Source organism: Cinclus cinclus, chromosome 8, assembly GCF_963662255.1.
Source record: "Cinclus cinclus chromosome 8, bCinCin1.1, whole genome shotgun sequence".
NCBI lineage: Eukaryota > Metazoa > Chordata > Aves > Passeriformes > Cinclidae > Cinclus > Cinclus cinclus.
In genome coordinates, this window is record NC_085053.1 from 3,169,193 (window position 1) to 3,185,897 (window position 16,705).

A 16,705-nucleotide genomic window follows, 5' to 3' on the forward strand; every position below is an offset into this window, starting at 1 on the left:
GATACTACGGTAACACGTTTTGAGAAAAGATACTTCCTTTTTAAACAGAGAAAATGATATGGATACTTCTTAAATTTACTATTTCAATTTTATTAGGCTGAAGACAATTAACAGTGGCTGTTTAAATCCTTTGGGAAGACATTCTGCTTTACTGGCATCTCTTAGGAGGTCAAAGGACCTTTGAAACCCAATCCTGGATGTTAGCAACAGTCACCAAAAGAAGCCAATACCTCAGAACTGCTCTAAACCAACAGAGACTGAGAGATCACTCATATTAACCAATGCTTTTTAGAAAAAAGTACAGTGAAAACTGTTTCACAACCACACTCATTGGACAATTACTAGAAAAACTGCATTTTTAGCTAGACAAAAAGAGGTTGCAACAGAAAAGATATGTTTCTTTCTTTCTTTCAATACATTCGTTTCCAAGGATGGGTTCATCTCTCAGAAGGCATCGACTCACAGAGCTGGATAGGCTTTGTGAGTATTAGCTGAACAAAAGTACAGCCAAAACTGTCTGAAAAAAGAAAGGTGACTGCACAGGTTGAACAGACCCTGACACATTTCTAACAGACCCTTTCTAGAAGAGGGAAAGAAAAACTGTATTTCAATGCTTAAGGTACTAAGCATGACAGGATACCATGTTTCATATTTAAAATATAGGGAAAAAGTGTTTTCTGCATGCACAGCCAACTCACTTTTGACCATTTCTGTTACTCCCATCTTGCATATCCAAAGACACAGCCATTAACACTACCAAGCATCATTATATTTTCATCAAGTCTTATAACTTTCCTGTTACCTCAGCAGGGAGTGTCCAGATAAGTTCTCCAGTGTGCTGTCTGTATCTGGGTTCTGCTCATGCTCTTTATTAGAAATTCTGCTACTCGGTAAGGATTTCTTAGCTTGTTGGGATCCCCTCTCTAATTCAGACAGTATTTTATCTTCTTCCACAGAAAAGTGGTGAGAACTTCCATTGAAAGAGTCCAACCCTAAGAAGCAACAACAGTGTCAGAAGTTTGTTTGGTTCTACATGTGAATATCTTACAAGCCCCAAAACAATGAATTGACAAGTTTTTCCCCAATTAAAGAAGCCTTTGAGTTAGAAGTCTATAGATCCAACAAGCAAGAAATGTAGAATTGACAATGAAGCTCTCTTCTCTTCTATTGTGGTCACCGCCAAAACTGTCACTCAGCTTTCCTTTCAGCACACTATCAGTTTAAATAAGGAAAATACAAATTTAATTCTTTACTATTAAATATCAGAATATAGCCTAGCTTTCTGAGGGAAAGGTGAAGAGTTTTGAAAAAACAGGAAGACAAATTAGAATGCCTAATGTCATGTCTCTATTGGCTTAAAACCTAGCTTTTTTTATCCATTGCTTATATACTATCAGTGCACCAAGCCTCCAGTTTCTTCATGCTTTTGTAATGTTACTACAGAAATCAATGTAGTTATTAATTTGTGCACTGATGAAAACTAACTGTGATCCAAAACCAAAACATTCAGGCAAAAGTGTTGTCACCTTCACAAACATGACCATAACTCAGAAGCCTACTGGCATTTCCTTAGTACAGAACCTAAGGATAGTTCCCACACAATATTGAAATTAACTGATTTATTACGAGGCTGGTCTAAGAAAGGAAATTTTTCAATGCTGTTGACAACTTATTGCTTATTTAACTTTAAATTACTGTATTTTACTGTCAGAGCATAACCAAAATCGAAAAGAATCTAAGAACGAATCACTGGAGAAATAAATAAATCAATCATTCTATCACTATTAGATTACAGTTTCCAGATATGTAGGACTGCGATTTTCCTAACAAGAAAAGCCTTCACAGAAAAGGATACTCTACAGCCAAATAGTGCACTTACGTTCCTTTTTCCCTCTCTTTTTAGAGGAAGCAGACGAGCGGGAAGATGCTGCAGAGTGGGGTGCAGACGAGTGCTGAGAATCAAGCTCCACAGATCGGGGCTCCAGGGGTGACCTCCTGCTGGGAATTTCTTCCTGAATGCTTGAATTACTGCTGCCAGCAACACTAAAAAGGAGCACATTGGTGGAGACAAGATGAGTGAACTGCATGAATCAGCCCATCTAGAAAAGCAATGGTTTTGAGATTAAAAGCTATGACAGCTAAGACATTGGGAAGTTTGATATGATACTGAACATGTTGAAATGTGTTTCCAATAATATGAAAGACTAAAAGATGGATAACAACTGTCCCATCCAATTTTAACTCTTAAGAGCTATTTGACTCCACACCTGAACAAAACAAGAATGACTCAAAATGTGACTGCATTTCAGATAATCTCTGGGCATACAGATAACAACTGCCAGAAATATGAGCAATTTTCAAGAAAGAACTACAAAAGATTTGCAAAAAAGAGACACCAATGAATCATACACTAAATAATACCAACAGAAAAAAGAAGCTTTAATCAGAAAGTTTTTTACAGCCAACATTTTCAGAGTGAAAAGTGCCTTTTAATTTCTTTTCTTCTGAAGTTAAGTATCATTGGCACAAACACACTTGTGGCCTCTCTCCCAAGTTGCCCATACGATAAAATACAACTTACTAGAAAAAAGAGGGTCTTGTAAAATTCAGGAAGCCATGCAGTAGACATGGACAGTCTAGGATCTACAGTCTTCAAATTTTAATTTGAATAGAAGCTTTTAAAAATTCTTACAGACAGTTTATGTATCCATTACTAAGTAAGCACTGACAAATGAAAGCAATTATGGATTTACTACAAAGTTTTGAAGTACTGAAGGCATTTTGAGACTTAGAAATAGCTTTTCTATTTTTTCTGAATTACAAGACTACCCAACTGAGTGTTACAGTAGTCACACTGTAATTGTAATTCTCACTGGACTACAAAGGATAAGAATCTTGTCTAAAGCTACCTGTCCAGGCTAAAGAACAGCAAAAATGAGACAGGGAACAGGAATACTGTTCTGTCTTAAGGACTCTCTCTTAACTATGTTGGCTGCTGTATTAACTGCAAGGTCCTAAGAAAGTTCTTCACTTTACAGCAGAAAATACATCCAGCATATTATGAAACAAATTTTGTATTAACTGTTTTCTCTTGAATTCTGCATTTTTAATTTTTCTAGGAAGTCTAACACAGTTACCTGAGGTCACGTGAAATCTTTTTGTCTGTTAAAGTGCTGCTTCCCTGTGATGAGGCAAAATCATCCTCGTAAGAAGCCACGCTCTCTGGAGGGCTCATGGCAGGGAGCAAAGGGCGCAGAAGGGCAGAGCCTCCGTTCAGCCTTTCTTCAAACACTGAAGTGTGGAGAGAGAAAGGAGGGGACAAAATTATAACAAATACAAATATACATCAAATAGGTAATAGGAATTAAAATGCTCCTGACCATGAGTTACAATGACTGCCTTTCAAACACAAAATCATCAGGAGAAGAGCAGTACAGCTGTCCTATGGCAGTTTTACACAACATAACAAGCAGTCTTCCTCTTTTTTGTAAATTATCAAATTCTTTACTTCATTAACATACTCCAAACAAAACATTCTTGAAGACCAGAGTGCTTTTGAGTCACCTGCAGAAAATTTCATGCAAATCATCTTTAACGAAAATAACATGAAGGTAAAAAGAATCAAGAAAAACCACCAGAGAAAAATCAAATTGTCAGAAAACATTCCTCCTCAGAATGAGGAGCTCCAGGTCAGAGACAAAGTACTCATAAAAAGAGGAAAAAATCTGTACAAAATGCATGAGACAGCTGTAAATCATGTCTTACACAGATTCACATTTGAGACCTCTGAAAGGATATTCCTTAACTCTGAAGCATGAAGTGCATGGAGCAGTAAGATGGGGGAAACAGCAGTTCACAGGAGGTTTAAGAAATGTTCCAATCTTTACCTTTTCCATGAAGCTGGTAATTCTTTGCAAAGATGTTGATGACACTGTGGGGACTTCCCTTTGCCAGCTCCTCCCAGGGCCCCTTGCTGTGTGTGTCACTTGTCTGAGTGAAAAGTGGGGAGTACCTCTCAGCTGCTTTCTGAAACTCCTTTATGGGCTCAAAAGCATTTCTCTCCCGAATGCAAAAATCCTTCTCTTTTAATGTCTCCAACATCTTCAGGGGCAGCTGCTTGTGCTGGCCTCCCTCCTCTTCTGAGAGGTTTTCATCACTCAGGAGAGGCCCTTCACTGATGGAGTCAATGCTGGACTCGTGCGGAGTAACGGCTTTGCTCAGAGGATACGCCTGGTTCTCACGCCCTGGGGAGTCCGTCTGCCTCTTGCATGAATGTCCCAGGACTCCTTCATGCCTGTTAGCAGCAGGAGACCTCAATCCAAGGCTGATTACATCAGTAAGAGGTCTGATAGTTTCAGGGAGCTTTTTAAACTCACTAAGGTTGCCTACCCCAGGAAGGTTGTCATCAAAGGCTGTATGAGACACACAGGCACCCAGCATCCTTTGAATTCTGGCTGAAAAAGTATTTTCATTTTCCTCCCTCACAGGAGGACTCACAGCCTTTGCCCACCGTCCCTCATCATGGTTTTCTTGCATTAATTCTGAGTTCCACTTGGTACCATAGTTGATACCGGCGCCAGCCAACTTTTTGGCTTCAGTTTCAATCCTGCTAGAAAGGGAAGCAGCTGTAGCTTTCAAAGCTTCAAGGCGATCTAATTTGCTCTTATACTGGCTGGCAGGTTTCACTAAGAGGTTTTCCTGTGCAGCAGATGAATTCAGGTATGACTGAGGTATCAGGGACCCCACAGGGGCAGAATGGCTCCTCCTGCCTGCCAACATCGCGTCACACTCCTTTGACAGAAGGTCCATCTGCTCCAGACTCCAGAGCTGGGAACAAGGGCCTCCACTTGATCCCAAGAGAGCTTGTGGGTGGGGGAGCTGGACTCTCGGGCTCAACCTGTCTGGCTGCACCCATGGAGGCTCCATCAAATCGCTCCTGAAATGAGAAGTCAACATTTACGTTGATGACTTACATGAGTATTGATGTCCTAGATTAAAGCATCGTTGCCAGAGATTTATTTTCAGGACAAAATACTTTTTGGTGGAATCAGAGGGGCGGGGAATGGGACAGTAAAGAGATACACAATGTTATTTAGTAAAAAAACAACAAACCAAGCAACACAGCATCTCCCAAATCTGAAATGCCATTGATGGTGTACTCTTTGTTTTAGGGTTGTAACAAGTTGAGATTTTTCACTGTTAGCAGTAAGTCTTTTCCAAAAACTTCTGACTCCAAAAGGGAGAAATTTTTTTTTCCTTATCACCTGCCCATGTCCAGAACACCTACAACACCCCGAAAGACCCCCAAAAAAACTTCTGCTCTGATTACTATGAGGGCCTCTGAACACATTTTGAAGTCCCATGAGTCTCATCTACTATTAGTGATTACATTTCTTTTTTGATGTTACACTAATAGTATTTACTATATGGTTTAGCTTTTTATTCTACACGTAGTTGTACGTGGCATTCCCAGTGAGCTTCCTTGAACTTTTCCAGAAGAGAACAGGTCTCACTGCACTATGTCAAGAGTACAGATACTGAAGCAAGTACACATTTAAGAAGCAGACATTAATTATGTAGTTAAAAATAAAGACACTTGCACAACAGGGCTATCAAGGATATCCAAGAAACTTCAGGATTTTTAGTTTCTTACGTCTAAGTGTTTGGTTAGGCACCTTGACTTCCAGTAAAAAAACTCTGATAATACACTGAACAATTCAAAATTGGGAAAGCTACATTAAAAGAAATAGGGAAAGGCTAGTTCCAAGCAGAAGCAGAGGTGTTTGGTACTTCACAGAGAATAACTACTGGCTGAATCTTAAACAATAGTTTAAACAGCAACACTGAGCAAATCAAGTAAGAAAAATCAACAGATGCATTCATACAATTGGCTTCTCTTGCCCAATGGCAATGTCAGAGGAAATGAGTGTCCCTACATAAAATATGCATCCCACTGATGTCAACAAAACATTACCAAGAGCCACCATTCACTATTTATTTACACACTCACAAACCAGCCATAGCCAAAATTTTCATATGGCTTCCTGCATCAGCCTCCTCTTTACTGTGAGGAAAAGGCTGCAACTGCCGTAAAGACAATTACTATCACTGGAACAGGAACTCAAGAGCCAAGGCAATTTTCACCTCTCAGAGATGAAAGCAGGAGCACTTCCCTCTCTCTCCCAAGGCCCCATCTGCTTACCTCAGTAGTGGCAGCTGTGGTTCCGAAAGGGACATGTCACTGCTGGAAGATGCACTTGGAGGACGCTCTTGAGCCTTGTTTTCTTTGTCAGATTCCCCAGATGGTTGATAACCAGGTCTGGGCTAGAGATGAAGACAAGCAGAAAAATGCATTTTCAGAAGTGTGTCAGAGTTTAGGAGCTCTTGCCTCATCACAATTGAAAAGGCAAATATCCAGAGTTCAGCTTCTCATTAAAATAGAAACATGATTTTCAATCAGCATTCTAGTAGGCCTTGCTGGGCCAAAAAGCAGCCACTAGCAAAGAAGCTGCACATGACTGAAATCACTATGTTTTAGGCAAAGCTACACATTTTGATTTGTTCTTTTTTCTTAACCAATAACCACCAGAACAACACAAGTCACAACCTCCCTAAACATACTGCCTCCTATTCCTGCAAACAACTGCAAGACTAGGTTAGTGAATCAGCTGTACCTGTGCTTCCTGCACCGTAGGCTGCTGAGGTGGCTCTTCTAAAAGCGTTCGTTCCAGCAAGAGTTTGGAATAGGTTTCCTGTAACCGTTTGGCTGCTGAAGGCTCAGGAGGAGGCACATTCTTCACTTTAGTAACAGCCTCCTTCTGCTTTCTGTAGAGTTCTTGGAGCCTTTTGTTCTTCTGTTCTGTTGCCTCCTTTTGTGCTTTCTTCTCTTCATTCTGCTTCTTCTTCCTCTCCTCCTGCTGCCTGATGATGTACTGACGAACCTCATTACTGTCATAGTGGCGTTTCTTAGAGATGACCTGAGGCTCCTCACTGGCTGCTACCTTGTCCGGTTTCCTTTTGGTGGGACTGTGGCTCCTCATACTTTGAGCAGGCAAAACAGATTTTTGATTCTGCTTTTCCCCATCTGCCTCTTGCTTTGTAGTCATGGAATCCAACTGCAGGTCATCAAGAATTCCACGTATCTCCATGGGCAGGAAATCCTTGTTTACAGAAGCATGATCCTGGTTATCACCTGGAAGAGCAGCTTCCAGTTTTCTCAGATTGGCGTCAGACCGTACTTTACTTCTTGACCTTTCGGAACTTCTTGAAGAGCTTCTACGGGTAACATCCAGTCTAGAATCAGAACCTGTCCTTCCAATGCAACCTGCTAAAGAATGAGATGTCAAATATGTCAGGTGACAAGTAAATTTGCAAAAACAGCTGCGTAAAGAAGGATGATGGAGGTGGGCAGATCTCGCTGTAAACAGGTCTTTGCTTCATTCAGTATCACAGTCTGAATATGGCAGCCTTTGCTCAGAATGAGCCCACACCCTTTCTACTCTTACCAGCCTCACAACCTCACAGGCATAAGAAGCATAGCAGTTTCCAGCATGCCTTATTTGTCCTGTCTGAGATTCTGGATAAATTCTGAAAAAGGGTGGTGGAGGAATCAATGAATATTTATGATGCACATGGATAACGTTATACTGCATCTGGAAGAACCACAATTCCTGTTAAACTGGGATGTTTAATCAATCATCTTATGGATTATATACAGCACACTTGGAAAATTCATCTGGCCTGTGGACTGCTGCTAGCCATTTCTTTCCCCACTGGGTTCAAGAGGCAAAGACAGATTGCAGGTGGTCCATTTTTTTGGTTGTAGCCTGTATCTCATCTTTTCCAGATACCCCAAGTACCCTTGCAGCATGCACCACCCCTCAAGTCCCATGTGCAGGGACCACGACACCAAGAAAAGTCCATAATGCACCCAGGAACAGGGTTTATGCATCCCTAGCCATGGTTATGAGCAAAATTTCCCCCCTCCCATTTGCCTCAAATTCAAGGTTAAAAATAGAAGTAATTTTGATAAGAAACTTCTGTCCCAGAACACTCTACCTCAGAAGTGTCCACTAGTCTGCAGACATGCAGTGTTATATAATAAAGTAAAATGAAGTAAGTCCAGTGATAAAAGACCAACATACCAGACTTGGTAACTCTCTCTTGGCCTGTTCTGTCACTGGATACAGCTCTTCTGTCCTGTTCTATTCTGGGAGCTGGACCCAGGATCTTTTTTACCAGCTTCTGTCCCTCCCGCCAGGAGGATGCACTTATCACATAGCTTCCACCTGCAAAATAAAGAATAAAGAAAAGTCAAGCTCTAGAGGATATGCCATGGTATCAGAAAGAAATATTCACTGCAGCCATTCATCATTTTTGTACCACTTAATTCTGCATTAGTGGTACAGCTGCAGTTACACAGCCAGAACACTGATGTCCCAGCATAACACCCAAAACACGCTTCAGCACATTAAAGCCCTACAAAGCCCGATTTTAAAAAGAAGAACGGGTTATGCAAATCTAAAATATACAAACAAGCCTTACTAGGGACAGGGGTAATATTTCTAGAGCTGTTCACCACCACTCAAATATGGAGAATAAGAAATAAAAACATAAAAGCAACTCAATTGCTGTAATAATAGGAACAAAATAAAGATGAGATATAAAAATCCCTTAACCTTCCTATCAAAATAATATGAGCTAACACTCCAGGAAAAAAACTCGAAAGTACTTTAAAGATTTTTACAGATTATTAATTGGTGAGATACCTGTCTTGTGAGTAGGTTAAAAAATACTGAGCAGCAGCTGTTTTACACCAATGCTAACTCACTGTCCCTTAACTGGGACTTCTGTTCCAGCACTGAAAACAGCTAAGAATAAACCCTATTAGTTGATACTTAATTCAAGGACAGAGTATGTTGCAGGTGACAAAAATCCAATCAAAATGTTCTAGTATTATTTTATCATCCTACATATAATTAAATGATAACAATTGGTTATGGTGGCATCTTTACCTAATACTGGGTAGATTAAATAATAGGTCTATTTAACTCACCTTTCAACACACTAACTTCAAACATTACTAATATTTTTTTTAATAATGACATCAAATGTGCTCTGGAGAAAAACACAGTATAGAAAATGAAATTTAAATCGGTCATTCAGATAATTAATGATCTATAAATTAATCAGACCTTTCAGAGGTATTTAATTGCTAGAAAAGTACCTAACTTGAATATATAATATGCAGCTGATTTTTAACTTTAAATTTAAAATTTAAATTTAAATTCCATTTCAGGCTCTACCTCCAAGTGTTCTGCTTAAAGAAACCCAGCCACTGCAGCATGAGATCACCACAGCCAAACAAAAAAGGTACTGTACTGGGCCCAAGAGCACTTTGAAGACAGGATACCAACAATGTTAAGTGAAATCCAGCACAGCAGAATAATAGTTTTGGCAATCCCTGTCGTCAGTTTCCAACTCCCTTTCTTGCTGTTACTTTAATCTACAAGTCTGCAGCCCACTACTCAACCCTTTGCTAGCAGAACTCCTTGCCTGCATTGTAAATTATCTAAGTATTTTATAAAAGAGCTGTCACTCAAAATACGTCACTACGAGCCTCTTTGAAACAGAGGCATCAGCCAAAGGGGTTCTCCTGCAGAACTCACTGTTCTATTAGTTCTGTGGGTGTTTAAAGAGCCAGTGTAAAGTGTCATCTTCCATTTCAAGTCAGCTGTTTAACTCAAACACGCCAACGGGGCAGAACATAAGCCATGGCTATTAATAGCCTTGGCCATGGTAAGCAGTTTCTTACTGCAATGACTGGAGGAGGATGGACTAGCATGGATATGTCACTTAGAGCTGCTTCTTGTCTTCCAGGGATTTCAGGCCGTTATTTTCCACACATTTAATCCACTCTAACAGGGGGTGGTGCTGTATATGATGGAGGGGCTGGGGCTTACAGCTGTTGAGTCCCTTGAAGGCAGAGAGGACTTCCTCACAAGGGAAAGCAGAGCAGTGGGTACTGATCTCCTCTCTGTGCTAACCAGTGACAGGACCTGAGGGAATGGCCTGAAGTTGTGTCAGGGGAAGGTCAGGCTGGATATTAGGAAAAGAGTCTTCATTCAAAGGGTTTTTGGGCACTGAACAATCTCCCCAGGGAACTGGTCACAGTCCCAAGACTGAGAGCTCAAGAAGTGTTTGGATAATGCTCTCAGACACAGGGTGGGATTGCTGGGGTTGTCCTGGGCTCTGAGCTCCTCCCTCACTTGGAACTGTCATAAATACATAAGACAACTGATTCTTTAAGACAGACAGATTCCTTAAGTAGGGATTGATCAGCATAGGAGGGAGTTAAATCCATGCTTATCACTTGAAGCATTAGTATTCCTTACCACAAAATATTCACAAGCAGGATTTACAGCATGCAGAAGCACATATTCACTCTCTAAAAATCCTTTGCAATAATTTTGACGCTGTTTTTTTTTTTTTGATTCAAAATGTTTACAGATTATGGGTCGCTTTACATAAGGAGAAATATAAAACCTTAGGAGGGATCCAAAAGGTGCCTAAACTTGCACATATTTAAAGAAAATAAATTGCTCTGTGTGTGACTGCAGCCATACCTACTTACTTTGTATGAAAACTAAAACCAAATATGAAATGTATCTGGAAGTCTTCCTAATTCTTTTGCTGCCAATATCAAAGATTCACACTACTGGAAAAACTAAGAAGCACTGTCAGAATTCCATATGTATTTAATTTTTCCTTCTTCTATAAGGCAATGCTCTAGAGTAACCTGCTTGCATCCTCGTCTCTAAATAATTAAATTGTATTTAATAATCAGTGAAATTGTCAGACAACAGTGGGGAAAAAAGTTCTCAGTTGGTAAAAGAAATAAACATTTCTTTAAAAAATACCCAGATTCGGAAGACTAGTCAGGGAATGTATATTTACACTCTTCCACCAACTGAAAAGGTGACGAGTGGGTTAAGCCAGAACTGAAGGTGCAGAATAGCAACAACTTGAAACACGGAAGAACAGCAACAGAGAATCCTGGTCTCTGCTTCCCCACTGAGAAATCATCCAAGAGAACACCTTTAACTGTAGCCCCTGCTTACTCGATGGGAGAGGAACTTGGCAAGTGCCACTGGCACTGATTTTGATATCATGTCTCAGCATTGCTGACTGAGCCATGGGTCAGGCTCTAGTCAGCTTCATCACAAGCTGAACAGAAACAGGATCCAGAGCAGAGCTACTGCTTCTTTTTGTCTACATTACCCTGACAGACACCTAAGGATAGCTCTCCCTACAAGAAACTCACACTCCACAGCAGTTTCCTCAAGGTGCACACAGCAAATGGAAAGGTAAAAAATTAAAATAAACCACCAAAAAATGCACAGAGGCACCAACCAACAACCCTACACGACCCCCAATTCTGCAAGGTGTACAAACTCACTACAATAGCACTGCTGCACATCTAAGAAGGCTTTTAAAGCAATATGCTTTAATTTGTCTTTCTTGAGCCAAAACTCATCTCTGAAGGACACGTAACAATCCTCCCTCTACAGCAGAAATAGTCACCTTGTTTGGACTCCGGACTTGGCAATCGTGTCAGTTTTTGCACTTTCCGCACTGGTCTGGTTGCTTTCTTCTCTTTGTTTCTCTCATTCAATTTTCCTTTCATTGTTAAATCCTCTAAAAACAAACAAAACCTGTTAAGTGATATCCCACAGGGGAGAACACAGAATAACAAGCTTGCTTTGACATTTGAAAAACCAGAACTCAGAGAAACACAATAGAATTCACTGACTTTCCCAGATTATATACCCAGATCAATGACTTCCAGTCCAGCACTTCAAAATCCTCACAGCAAGAGAATTTTGAATCAAGGTCTGTTTACCTTCACAATGGAAGGCAACGAAGCCACAGCAAGGCTATAACAGATCTTTACAAAGTTAATTTTCAATCGTAAAAGAAATGTCAGCAGTTTAACGGGAACAACTGTTGGCTCTCTTCTGTTACAGATACTACATTTTACTGCTCTAAAGCTCTACAAGGACATGTAGTTCCTGAACACATGGGCTGCTGCTTCCACATTAATGCATGACAGCACATTCAGCACATCAGGAACTCTGTGGCTTCTGTTACCATTGTTTCCTGGTTCCTCCTCTCTAAAGAATGGCATCAGACAACCTAAAACAACCATGCAACCCCCCCCCTCCATGGACAGATGTGAAGCTTTATTTAGATGCCTATGAAAACATGTAAAGCCTCTACTTTCAAGTAAATCCACTCTCTCATGGGTCTCCATAGGAAGCATCAGAGGCAGAAGAGAAGGCTATATTTCACAGATAGAGAAATGGAATTTTAAGAGTCTTTCTCACCCTTAGCACCCTTACAAATTTTCTAGCTGCTTTTAAGGCTGATAACAAAAGCAAGATTGTCTAATCAATGCACTGAGTACCAGAGGCCTCAGTGACTGCATTTGCAGAAAGTTAACTTCTTCTCACCTCTTTTAGTAACAAACAGCCCTTTCCTGACTCCAGGAAAGTACAGGCTGCTTCCCCACCCTGCTTCTATTACAGCAATTTTGTTCTAGTACGGCAAATCCTGAACATCTTTAAGACGAAATTATTGGAAGCTTGGGATCCATACAATATCCTTTAGCCTAACTGTTACACAAAGATGAAGATATCGTGTATGGTCTATGCTTACACACAAAAATCTTTTTGTTGTAAAGAACAGTGCTGCTGTAGATATCAGAGATATAACAGATTATTTCAGCACTAGAGAGCAAAGAACAGTTCTGATACAACTGACTGTACAAATCCAAAACACCACATGCTGTAAATTTAATACAGAAGTAACACATGGATAGATAATCTGACAACCTAAAAATACATTTACAGTATATATTATGTGCAGCACCAGTGTTTGTTTACTAGCAATCAGCTATTCAGTATAATCTTTTCACCTCAGAAAGGAGACACTTTCCACAACAGCTGCTCTACACATGGCATCAGGACAGGAGTGTGGATCAACACACACAAAGCTCCTTCCTTTTGTAGGCACTGGACACATGATCCAAGTGCCTTTTAATTGGATCTCTTCAATGATGCTTTTAAAAAAGATTGAATTTCTATAAACAGCTTGTTATGCTTGCCAAAACTTAAAAAAAAAATAAAAAAAATGCTAGTGTAGATTAAAAGTCTGTGGAAATTAGGCATTAATTTCACAGACTGATCTGAACAGTGTATTTGTAAAATAACTTTACTGAAAAGGAGCATCTCTTCTTTCTGAACTACTTTTATGCGATTCCATAAAAAGTCCTCAGTAACTTAGCAAGTTATACAAGGAAAAGACAAATTGGTTTATTACTACACATACCTACAGATTTAAATCTCAATGCATTTTCCTTCAGTCTTACATGATTTGAACAAAGAGAAAAATTGTTCTTAATAAGTAAGCTCTTACACTGTAAAACTAGAGGTTCTCTGGGTATTTTATTTTCCATTCCCTTCCATTTTATTCACCTGATCTCTTCCCTCTCCCCCAACTCAGTCAGCCAGAGGCAAGCTTACAGCACTCCATTGTCCAGCCTAGCAAATAAAAGAAGCACACTTGGGCATCCTACTCCAGCTCACACAGAGAAAAGAGCTGCCAATGGTACTGTAATTTTCCAGAGTGAAAGACTATGAATAAAGATTGTATCTTGGAGCAGTATATTTGAAAACATGAACAAAAAGTGGATTTTGAACTTTTAACCAGGAAATTGTACTAATTCATGCAAACATGTATAAAAAAGCCACAAAATTAAACAAATATTATTCTAATTGAAACAGGAAAAAAGGGAAGTCTCCAAGAAATGTCATTATTTGATTCTTTTCAGTACTGCTTTTTTATTAAAAGTATTTGAATTGGGAGAAGAACTTATTCTGTTGTTGTTTTAGCATTCATTAATTATTCCTCCTGTGGAGCAAATTACAATGTATTTAACACTCACTGCTTCAATTTTTTGTTTCCACAACTTTGTAACTTGTACAGAACACATTTCTCTGCCTCTTAAGATTGTGTGGCTTAATCAATTCCACCTGTGGCTCACCTTTTAACTGGAGTGAAATATCTCTGTAAAGCTCGCGACTAATACGAAACTCGTCTGCATGCCAGATCTTTCCATCTGGAGTGCGAATCCTTGTTTCAGCAGGATTAAAACCTGAAAGTAAACAATTCAAGAGTTTAAAATAACTACCTAAAATGTAAACACAGCTTTGTCAGGGTGGAAGGGATGGGAAACTGCTAAACAAAAAAGGAACTACACACATTTCTAATGCCAAATTAGAAGAAAGTAATATACCAGTCTGTCACTTGCTAGCAGTTGAAAAACAGCAGACTGGGTGAGGAAAAGATTATTAAAAATGTGAAATGCTTTTTCAATCAAGACAACGTTACTAAGTTCTGAGACCACAAAAAATTATTGAAATCAAACCAAACACCCATACAGGGAGCTTCTTTTTACAGTAATTCTAAGAAGAGACAAGAAAATTTCAAAGGAATTTCAGTAAATTAGCAAGAATTTCCTTTTACTTGTGATCTGTGATCAAACAATGTTATTCACTCCCATATTGCCCAAAGAGAGCTATGAGCCAGGTCCATGCTTTGAAATGCTGCTCAGTGGATTGAGCTCTGCTCCCTCACCCCATCCAGCCAGCAGGGAAGGGATCTGCACCTCCATACCTCTGTACGAAGGAGCAGCAGGCACAGCTGTCACCTTCCTGACCTTGGGAGTCACCGTGTTCTCCACATTAGTGACCACCACAGGCTGCTCAGCATATCCCAAGCGCTGCCCTCTGCCACCGAGCTCCTCAGAATGCTCCCACTGCTTTCGGATCCTCTCCTTCAGCTTCTCCAACTTGGCGTCGTGCTGCCGCTGTTTCAGGATTTCCAGCCTATGAGCACTGCAAATACTCGTGGCAGAAGGGGAAGACACTTTCAGTTCACTGTCCTGGGATGTGTTACTCTGAGAAGCTCTAGGACTACTCTCATCTCCCCTGGAGCCATTGCTTTTTTCTTCTTCCAGTCTTGGAGGTGCTGCAAGCCTAAGAAATGCCTCATTACTGTGCAGGGCATCGATTGTTGGTCGGTCATTGAGGTACCTCACGACAGTCTCGTCTGCAGCACAAGGGAAGGGGTTGTCAAAGCCTCTGCTGTGCCGCTCCCGCTCGTCCCGCTCGTCCCGCTCGTGTGCCAGACAGGCTGAGGGTTCACTCTTCCCTTCTGCTTCACTCAGCTCCAAACCAGACAGCAGTTGCTTGGCCTCAAGCTGGCTAGAACTGTGATAAGACAGAGAACTATATATATCCCTGATGTAACAGAAGGGGGAAAAATTCACCATCAGAAACACAAGGCAGGACCTTCAAACTCAGCAATCGACACATTCATCAACTAAATGAATGACTTCCTCTACCTTGGCTCCACTTTAAAGGCAAGTTCTTTTAAAGTCTGACCACCTCACATTTAACAGCGCAAGTCTGACAAAACAGAAGGAGACTTCTGTTCAAAATTTTGTTTGTTGCACTCTGTCTGAAAAGAACCATATATAACATTGAAGACTAGAAAATCAGCAAGCAGTAATGTCACCCTTCAATTTAAAAGAGAAAAGCCTTAAATAACAAGTACAGAACTTATGAGAAGCATAATTAGTACATGAGCTATTAGATTAACAAAACTGACCCGAATCAGTCCCATATGCAGCCAGGAGGACGACCTCACAGCTGACTCAAGCAGTGGAAAAAGAGACCAAAACTTAGATGTCAGGATAACAATCACGTTCTATGGCCTGTTCTATGTTCTGTGCTGCTTTTGCTCCATCAGAAGCTGTTCTTGTATGAGTTTCTCACACTCACAAAAATGGAATGTATCTTTAGTACTAGCTCTAGTACTACTAGTACTACTCTTGCTCCACACTGTGTTGGTAACACATTTGGGAACATGTGCTGAAGAACTAATGGAACAAAGCTGGAAAAGCATAACGAAATAGTCTTTTTGGTTCTTAGTACTGAAACTAAATACCTTTCGAACCCCATCAGGTCACTAATGCCACAGCCATACTACTTCATGACCTGGCCTCATTTCAAAACAGTTGACCTTATACTCACTGGATAAAAAATAAATTTGTAATATTAACTAAAAAAGCCAATACTACATGCTGTCATGTGGGTGGATGATGGGAGGAAGCAAACCAATTTTTGAGGAGTTGTCAAAAATGCCACTATTAGCTTAAATCTAATCTTAGTGTGTTTTTCTTCAATAGTCAGCTGTCCCAGCACTAACCTGTACGTAGGCAATGGCTCACAAAATTCCACACGACTGCATTTTTTCACATTGCTTTCCAGAGTGGTTGCTCGAAGAGGGCTGCGGGAGGACTTCTCCTTGCTCGATTTATTTTGTCCACAGCACCGGGAACCTGAAGCAGAAAACAAAGAATACTCTATGTATCTACCTCTCCAGAAAGAGAAACCTCCTGGGGCTGAATAATTGACATAGTTTTTCTGGGGTTTGAGCAGCTCTCTCTCTTTCAGCAAGCTGAGTTCAACAACTAGGAGCAAGGCAGTAAGTGCCTGAAACAATGATCATACTTAAAAAGAGATAATAATGCTTAAAGATTAATTATAAGTAATTAAATCTGTGAAGTTGGCTGTGTTAC

General features: G+C 40.2%; 1 protein-coding gene across 3 annotated transcripts in view; it reads right to left on the minus strand.

The window, feature by feature from the left end:
* Positions 1-16,705, minus strand: part of CEP350 (centrosomal protein 350) — a 70,190-nt gene that overhangs the window by 39,703 nt on the left and 13,782 nt on the right. For all 3 annotated transcript variants that reach the window (XM_062497846.1, XM_062497845.1, XM_062497844.1), the window contains exons 5-15: positions 16,333-16,465; positions 14,737-15,332; positions 14,105-14,215; positions 11,584-11,697; positions 8,145-8,288; positions 6,675-7,327; positions 6,203-6,324; positions 3,888-4,936; positions 3,138-3,291; positions 1,880-2,043; positions 803-992 (exon numbers count right to left, since the gene is read on the minus strand). In XM_062497846.1, coding sequence (XP_062353830.1) covers positions 803-992; positions 1,880-2,043; positions 3,138-3,291; positions 3,888-4,936; positions 6,203-6,324; positions 6,675-7,327; positions 8,145-8,288; positions 11,584-11,697; positions 14,105-14,215; positions 14,737-15,332; positions 16,333-16,465 — 3,430 coding nt within the window. The remainder of the gene's footprint in view (positions 1-802; positions 993-1,879; positions 2,044-3,137; positions 3,292-3,887; positions 4,937-6,202; positions 6,325-6,674; positions 7,328-8,144; positions 8,289-11,583; positions 11,698-14,104; positions 14,216-14,736; positions 15,333-16,332; positions 16,466-16,705) is intronic.